Source organism: Podarcis tiliguerta (genome assembly GCF_965153285.1).
Source record: "Podarcis tiliguerta genome assembly, chromosome: 5".
In the NCBI taxonomy this organism is placed as follows: domain Eukaryota; kingdom Metazoa; phylum Chordata; class Lepidosauria; order Squamata; family Lacertidae; genus Podarcis; species Podarcis tiliguerta.
Window position 1 is genome coordinate 68,758,927 of NC_139538.1, and position 9,193 is coordinate 68,768,119.

A 9,193-nucleotide genomic window follows, 5' to 3' on the forward strand; every position below is an offset into this window, starting at 1 on the left:
TCTTCTGAGAAAGTCAGAGGAATTCATAGAGTATAAAAGCCAGTATTTTGTTAAAGATATAATGCACATGTTGTGATATTTGCTTGACTGCAATGGGAAGTTATTTTCGAGCCCTTCAACATATTCCTGTGGGTCTGATTTGTCACTGCAAAAGGTAGGAGTACTTGCCACAAGGGCTTTACATGCACCTGCAATTTAGGAGTAGGAAGAAGATAGAACAGTTGTTGGCATCTAGGGTCCTATCCTGCTCAAGCTACCCATAATGTGCTACCCATCATATTTATATCCTGGCTCCTGCCCAAAGACAGATGGAGGGTTCTCATTTCATACTTGCAGGCACCCTGTGAGATGGAGACAGTTGGCTTTGCAGGGATCTGAACCTGACTTCAACCACATCCTAGTCCAGCACTCTAAAGGCTACACCACCCTATGTGTTAATTACATAGGTGGGGTCATGTTCTCTCGCTTCAAGTTAGCTGAACTGCAGCCCTCTTTGTTTTAGGAAGGGACAGCTTGGAAGCCCCTCAGATGGGACTAAAAGACCTGAAGATGTTCATTGTTCTGAGCTCCCTTCCCCGAATGGTGGCCTTTAATAAAGGTAGCGACTGAAATGCTCCCTTAACATACCTTTGAATCTTGGATGCAAAAGAAAAATATCACTATTGATTTTTTTAGCACTAGCTGTGGCTATATTAAAAATTACACTGTTTTGTTTTTTTAATGCACAACGTCTCGCTCCCAGAGATCTTTTGGTACCTATCTAGACTCCTCACCAAGAGGTTAGATGGGACACATTTGGGGAGATCATTGAGCTGGAGCAAAGTGCCATATTGTTAACACAGTGCGAGGTGGATTTACAGCCTACATCGAGCTCACTGAAAACACAGCTGTAGAAATTCAGCATTCATACATCTGAACGTTTTCAGCCTTAATGATCAAAATGATTTTACAGCAAGTTCAAGTGGCTAATGCCGCAATTTCAGCAATCAGCATACATATACCGTAAATTTCAAGTGCGAATGAGTCAGATAACCCACAAGCAAGCCAGTCTCCCACCTGACAAGCACCTGGCTTTCTCAGCTGTTGAGCCATAGAATAACCTTCCTGCCTAAAGGCACTTCTGATCTTATCAGTATGAAAATTAAGCAAAGACTGGGAAAGAGCACTGGAGTGGGAGGGAAGTGCATTTTCAAAGACAACCTGCGGAAGACAGACAAGGGGAGGAAAAATTATAGGACTAGGCTGCTCTCCTTTACCTACGTAGAGGAGAGTACCTTTTTACCTTTCCTTACAGGAGGAGGAGAGTAGGCACCATTGAACACAATGGAACTTCTGAGTAGAAATGTTTAGGATTGCCCTATAACCCACCCACAAGTCACAGGTAACACCTTTGAAACCGCAACACTCATCTAGCTGAATGGACTCACCAACACATTTCCCAGCCTTAGCTCAATTGCATTACTAATCATGAGTCAAAAGGCAGTGCTCAGTGACAGCAGAACTGCATGTAAAAGCGAAACACAGTGGTCCATTTTACAGATTTATTCTAAGCAGCAAAATTGTCAGCGAATGAAAAGGACAGAAGCGTATTGGTTATCTGGATATACACTTCCCCCACCGCCAGTAGTGCAATAGTAAGAAGAGAAAAGTTCAAAGAACTATGCAAATTGGAGTAGTAGTCCTATATCCAACTATTTATTGGAAGACTGAACTGTTTGTTTATTTCTCAGAATATATATAGCCACTTGATTGTAATAAAACCTGAGAGCAGTTTACAAATACTACTACACGCACTGTAAATATGAGATAGCTAGATCTTGGTAGAACTTCTCCCACCCCATTTATTTCGATCCATCAAAACATCATTTACAGAATGGCTTGAACCTGTGCAGAACAGGGAGTCTAGCCACAAGTTTCTACTCATCGGAGCTTATCAAGGCTTAACTTCTTCCAGGGTAACGGCAGCTATCTAGCAAAGTCACAATAATGTTAGATGAACCGTTGTGTGGTCCACCCTTGGCAAGCATCAGGATCAGATGTTGCCCATAAAACCCAGCATCAAAAGAGTACCCTTTTTAATTTTTGTATTAAAGAAAATGAGAATAATGACAGCTGTTACAGCTGTGAAGGCAAGCTAAAACCAGAGGAGGGCTCAATAGGGGGTTCCTACATGTACATACCTTGGTGTATGCCCCCCACAACAGAAGAGTAAATCATAGAAGACCAAGGAAGGCTGTGCATAAATTATACAGATCAGATTTCAGCTCCTATTGGGACAGTATATAAACACACACCCAGTTATGAGACAGGGCCTACAGCTGCAGAGGGAAGTGTTGGCACTCTTAGGTAGGTATGGAGCTGGCTTTTCAAAGGAGTTATAAACACAGAGGAACTAGGAAAATAGGAACGGCAACAGAAGCAAATGTCATTGGACAACAAAAGCCTGGCACTTACATTTCTTTGCTCTCCTTCCTCCACAGAATGATTGCCATACTATTATAACAAGAGTCTCAGCACTCTTGCTTCCAGTATACATTGAAAACCATTACATCCCACAGTCAGTTATAGATGTTTCATGTTGTTTGACATTGACATTTTCCTTCATAAATTGTTACTGTCCCAACCAAAATAGGCATGGGAGTAGTGGAGCTGCAAACTCTTTCCATCCCTTCTGCAGTCCAGATAGTCTCCAACCCCCCAGGCCTGCCAATTTGTGGAAGAAAAAGCTTAAACACAAAGGCCAGTATCAGGATAAAACATCAAGCATGGTTTGGGCCCAGAGTTCCTAACTAAAGAACCATGGGAGTTAAATGTTAAAAGACTGGTCTCCAACTCACGAGTACCCCACACTTGTACAAAAATAGTTTTTCTTGCTCAGTGAAGTGCGGGGGAGGAAATGAAGAGAACCAAATACGACAGCTATTTCAAACTGGTTTACATTGTGACATAGATCTATCCCACCCAAGGAACAGCCAGAGAGGAAGCACTATGTCTGAAATAAGAGTTCAGTGACCTAAAACGAAGTTTCATCTATGCCATTTGATCTCTGATGGCTGTTGCATACTGCAAGCCAATCATCCTCATTTTAGTCATTTGCCATGTATGCGTGACTTCGTTCTTAGTGTAATATATGGGAGGATAAACAGGAAGAAAGCTTTACCTTCCTCTTTGCATTGCTCCCAAAATTATACTGAATGAGATAATGAACATTCCTCACCAATAAGTACCTTCAGTAATATGTACGGTAATATTCAGTCTTATACAATGGGTGCTATTCAATATGTATTTTTTTAAAGGGAGGAAAGCATCTGGTTGCTGTTGAGCCCTAGGGAGCAGCTTTGGGCAACCCATCCCATGATTAAATTCCTTTTCCATTCCTTTAAACAGCTCTTCCAGCCTACTTTAGCTGGAGAAAGCATTGCCAATGAGCAAGCATTAAATCATGGAGATTTTATGCTATAGTGTTCCTATAGCTTCACAGTCCAGAGAGGGGCATTTCCCATTTGAATCTGTCTATGCACTGTAGAACAAGTATTAAGACACCCAGCAATCTGGGCTCTTCATCTGATTTTTTTTTAAAGGGTGTTTATTGCAATTAAGGAAGTAGACTTAAAGATGCTGACTTAAAGGTGTGTGGCTACGCAAGACACAAACAAGATCTGCTAGTGATCAAAAGACAGGACTTTATCCCTGTTTGCTCATCCTGGTCTCTGCTTTTCGAGTTCATGCCTGCCACCAGCTTCCCTTGATTTCTAACACCTCCATACTTTTCCACTCAACTAAATGGCACAAATCAGATAGGCTATATGCTGCATGTTATAACTTGCACAATGCACAGCATCTACTTCTGTTTCACACAGGACACCAACTATCTACTGATACCTACCTCATTGAACTGATATACAAGACATTGGGTATGTGTCAAGAATCAATGGTGTTTTCCAGGAGCCAAAGGCAGGGTTAGATGCATGCAATGCCCCCCGCCTTGGGTAGTCTGATGTTACTACAGAACTCTCCTTGGCTGTCTTTTCCAAGTGATGCCTCCCCTACTACAGTTCCATTTAGAATTAGAACAAAACCACCACTGGGCAGGAGAAGCTCCACATGGCCATGTGGCAATTTCTCCATGTAGGACATCAGCCAGTTGCCACAAGAGTCACACTGTTATCAGGCAACATAAGACTCAACAAAAATAGTTTTAGATTGTTCAGTTGCATCTATTTTAGAGACAAGTTTGCCAGCTTCTTTGCATCCTTGAAATAGCACCAAATGCTTAGACCCAATGCCTCCTCAACCAATTCCCATCAGTGCCACCACTCACATGGCTGATGGTCACATATAATGCAAGTTGAAGTCCAATGCCATCTGGAGGGAACATGTTGAAGAAGCCTGACTGAGACTGACAAGAGGGCTTAATTTGAGTCAAGGATCAGCTTTACCTTTTATTGTTGAACCTTAAGGTATTTTACATATTATGCATTGCCAGGGTAAAAGACTGCTGTCAATGCCAGACGGCAGAAAACGCACATTAAACTTGGCCTTAAGAGAACTCAGTTTTGCTGGAGTGGGCACCACAAGTATGATTTAGCCTGAGATTCCCACTCTAAAAAGGCAGAAGAACCAAGAGCCCATTAGCCCTCACTGTAGCTGCCCAGCAAATCGTATTCAGTTGCCTTGGAACCTGGAAATATCATCATGGCTAGTAGCCATGGATACAACCTGCACTCCATGAATTTGCTTAACCCACTTTCATTCCATCTTAAGCCAGTAGGGATCTCTTGCTACTTTTCCTGCATTACACTTAACTACTTTTAGGATTTGAACTCTTCTATTCCTTCGCAGGCCTCAGCTAGTTTGGACTGCCTCCCATCGGCTTCTGTTAGATAGGATCTTCCTTACCTCCCACAGCATTGCTTGCATTTGTGAAATTTTAAAGCATCATGAAACCTAACATATAATGCAACCATAAAGATGCTAAATGTTACGGATAGAAAAGCTTTAGCCAGGTGAGTTCCAAAATGCTCATTGCTGCATTTGACTCCCAGCTCTAGAAGAAAACTTTGTGAATGGGCCTGTCCCCTTGTGTAACAGACCTAAATATAATGCCCCCCTACTATCACAAAGCTTTACCTCTCCACTAGTAGGTCTCATATAGCCTTTGATACCTGAAAACTGGTGATAGATAAAAGATGGATCCTCGGTTCCAAAGCATGTGCTACCTTTGAAACCTTACCCATATATCAACCAAAGAACTATATGGGGTATACTTTCAGATGAGATATCTCGAGTCAGTTTGGGGGGGAGGTGGGGTGATAGACCAGCACTTCTTAAACATGCAGTTTTTGAAACAAGGGGCTTTCACAGTCTGGCTTTTCATCAGTGTCTACAGTATTTCGTGTTCTGATTGAAGTTCCACACACTATTACTTTTAAGTGGTACTGTCATATATAAGTTTCAGCCTTCATCTTTTAATCTCACCTGATTTGGTATTGTGTTTGACTGACTGGTGCTAAGCTCCTGGGGGCAGGGATGAGTCTCCTCCAGCTTGCAAGTAATGTGGCTGGATATGGTGCAATGATATGGGAGTCGGGGCGTTCCCTGGATAGTTTAGAGTATCCTAGGAATGACTGTGCTACACACACTTTTCCAACAAGCCTTCCTCAGGGCAAGTCAGGCACGAAAAACTACTCTGCACAATGCTCTGCCTACGCAGCATAGAAGAGGGTGGCAGCAGGGAAGCAGCATGGGAAAAGGGATTTAACAGCTCTTGCATGTGGATTTTTTTCACAGCCAGATTAAAGCTGAACCACCATGTTGTCATGAGAGGGAACCTTCTCCTCTGGCTGCCACTGAAGGCATGGTAACCATAGAATATGTTTGTCTAGACCAGGAATGGGGAACGTGTGGCTCTCCACCAATGTTGCTGTTCTACAACTCTGCATCACCTCCAACCATTGAGCCACGCTGGTGGCGGGACCTAGAGTCCGGCAACATCTGTAGGGCCACAGGTTCTACACTTACGGGGTAGCCCCATCTGGCCAATCTTCTCTTTGCAATCTAGAAAGGATCTAGGTCCTTTTTCAAGCTTTCAGAGGGAGTAGGTCTGGTAGTTTGTCTCTGTACTCTGGTTGTAGCTGCTCTTTTAAGAGAGCTAAAAAAGTTAGCTGTCCCAAGGGTGATTTGCCACGCAGGGTATTACTCTTAAGACACACTCCTAATCAGACAGGACCAGCTCAAGGCCAGGCCTACATCTTCACAACATCCTATTTGTATGGTGACTGCATTTTCTCAAAAACGGGAGTGTCGATGGACAGGTTCTTAAGGACAGACATTTATGCGCATTGAGTAGTCTTAGCCTAATCAGGGCTCCCAGAGAAATCTCTACATGGCTGTGAGAGGACTGCTCACAGTCTGCTGCAGGAAACAACCACCAAATACCAATGTACTTATGACAAATGCCTTCCAACAAGGGATAGAGTTGACTTTATTCGTAGTCAACCCCATCTGGGACCAGGTGATCCCTCACAAAAAGTTGTCTGGTAATCACTGTTCAATCAGGCTACAGCAGAGGGGGAGAGTGAAAGCAAAACCACCATCAGCTGTGCTGAAAACCCAGCAACCTTTGCCTCCTCTCCTAGGACAGTTTTCATTCTAGATTAGTTGGTTTTTAACAAGTGCCAGGGTTTGGGTTTTTCCTGCTTCCTCTTGTTATTTTTCCTTTTGTGCTGTGTCTTTTAGATAGCAAACATAAGCACAGGGCTGCTTTATTATTGGTCTTTGTAAGGTGCCCTGGGAGCCTTTTCAGCTGGAGTAAAAGGTTAGAAATAAATTGAATGGGTGGGATTTCATTGGGTAAGGGCCTACAATATGAACCAATATGAACTCTCCCTACTGCCCTCTCACCCAAGCAAGTCCTGCCTTCAAGTGAAGGCAAGTGACGGGCACTTCTGATGAAGGTACCTTTCAATTTTGAAATTAGGATTAGCAAGAACAGACATGCTAGCAAACAGATATGTTCCCCATATTAAAATACCTATCTGCATTAAAGTCAGGTGTGTGCAACCTGCTATGCTGCAATAAAGCAATCCCTCTCTTTCAACTGCCAAGAAGGAGGAAGTTGTGGTCTGCTGCAAAACAGCAAAGGGGCTGCGAAGAACAACAGAAATAGGACAAATGCAGCTTCACCATGAGAACTGAAACAAGGTTGTTCTGAGCAAAGTTACAGATCATCTAAACATGCAATAGCACAATACGTAGATATTTGTGGGTTTTCATACATCAGGCCAATTGGTACTGATTGTTCCTTTCATAGGATATTAAAAGCCTCAGCCCAGAAGCTTGTTATACTAGCTCAATCTAGGGCACTGCACACTATGGAATGTAATCACCCCTTTTATAAATCCATCACATCTTTAGAGAAGAGAAAACCAGGGGAATTCTATAGTACAGCTGTCTCAGAACCTTCTGCTAAGGTATAACCATTTAAGCAAGCAAAGCACAAGTTTACAGAGATAGAAGTATCCGAGTTATGCAGCACTCTTGGCCAGAGAGACATTTTGAGCAACGCACGTGTTCTACAAAGCCTTCTCCACTCAAATGGCCAAATAAGTTGTTCCTCCGAGGAAGGAAAACTTACAGCACTCTGGGAGTTGGGGACTAGGCTGCCCTTAGGGTCCTCTTCCAACTCCACAATTCTATTCCTTTCTGTTTCCATTACCTTGTTTTATTTACCGGTATACACCAGTGTAAGTTTGGTGCCACTCTCTCCCCCTCTTGTGTATACAAACTATGCCCTGCTTGTCTCCTCACTAAACAAAAAATGTTGTCCTTACCTTGGTAGGCAGCCAAATAGAGTGTTATCAGCAGCACCCACCCTTTCCATAAGCCCTCCATGTTCTTCAGTGTTACTGGATCCTTCTGGTCAAGAGAGAGAATGCCTCCTGTCTGCAATGAGCAATCTTGGGAAAGGCAGCAGGATGGAGAGAAATTAACACCCACACGCTTGAAGTTTCACAAGTACCATTTGCCACACCCAGCCTCAGGTTAATGCAATTAATGCAGATGATCTGCAAGAGCCAGAGCACTCCCAGGTGAGAGGCTCCTCCAGTTTCTGTGTAATAGCCTAATCTCTGCCAGCTGACAAGATGTGGCTTCCTCTGTAGCTAAAAGTTGCAAGGCCAGGAGGCTGTGTGCTTTTATGAATCTATGTCCCAAGCACCTCAGCTGTGCAATGTTGTGAGTCTGCCAACAGATCTCTTTAAAATCAAAATACATTCCTACAAGAGTCTAAGGATAGGGAAGCCTTTTCTTCTTCTTCCCAGAATCACCTTAATATACCCATTACTATGGTAATGTAAATTAGGGGTGGTGAGAGGTCATTTAAACTTGCCAGATTCAAATCAGGTAGCTTGGAAGGCAAGAGTCCAACCCAGCCATGATGGTTTTCCAACTTCCACACTGCATTTTCCCAAGCACTCAAAATCCAAATCAAAGCACTAAGGAAACTATGCCTCATTTCTTCTTCTCCCCACTGCTTCATTACATCAGTTTACATGGAGAGGGGGACAAACCCTACAGGGGCAAAATAAAGGAGTTGGAAAAAGAGGCCTAACCCCCATGGAAGACAAGGCTCTGGTCTTACCCCACCCCATTGGGCCCCAACAATATTCTTCGTCTTCATGGGATCCAACAGCTCCATATGTCCCTATAGACTGATATGGGAAAAGGGGGTAGCAGCCAGATGGGCTTGCTTTTTGCTCCTAAACTCATTTTGGCTCCATAGCAAACACTCCCCACCCCACCCCCCAAGCCACAATATAGGCACCAATGGATCAAAGTTCCTTTGGAAGCAGGAGGAAAGGCTTCTATATTGCATTACACAGTCTACCAGCTTGCTCCCAATTGAGAGCTGGGAGGCTACATTATTCTCTGTATGGGATACAAGACAGGATATATTGGCGAGGGGACTTTGTATTTTTCTATTCTTTCTCTTTTAATTACTATTTTCTGTTTAGAATAGTTTCTTTTATCAATGAATTGTGAAATCTTCTTTTAAAAATTATACATTTATTTATTTAGGCAACCCTAGAAACTTCCAAAGTTTACTACAGTACACTTAGGAGCACACTACTAGGTTGCCTTCAATCAGGACCTCTTTCAAGGCCTCACCAACTTCAAAGTTACATTTCTTTAA

At 43.0% G+C, this 9,193-nt stretch overlaps 1 protein-coding gene across 2 annotated transcripts in view; it reads right to left on the reverse strand.

Annotated features, from left to right (window-relative positions):
* The window catches only part of LOC310678078 (prosaposin-like), a 41,163-nt gene extending 33,171 nt beyond the window's left edge, over window positions 1-7,992 (reverse strand). For both annotated transcript variants that reach the window (XM_083441414.1, XM_083441413.1), the window contains exon 1: window positions 7,833-7,992. In XM_083441414.1, the coding sequence (XP_083297540.1) occupies window positions 7,833-7,893 (61 nt within the window). In that variant the 5' untranslated portion in view covers window positions 7,894-7,992. The remainder of the gene's footprint in view (window positions 1-7,832) is intronic.
* Between the last annotated feature and the right edge of the window lie 1,201 nt (window positions 7,993-9,193).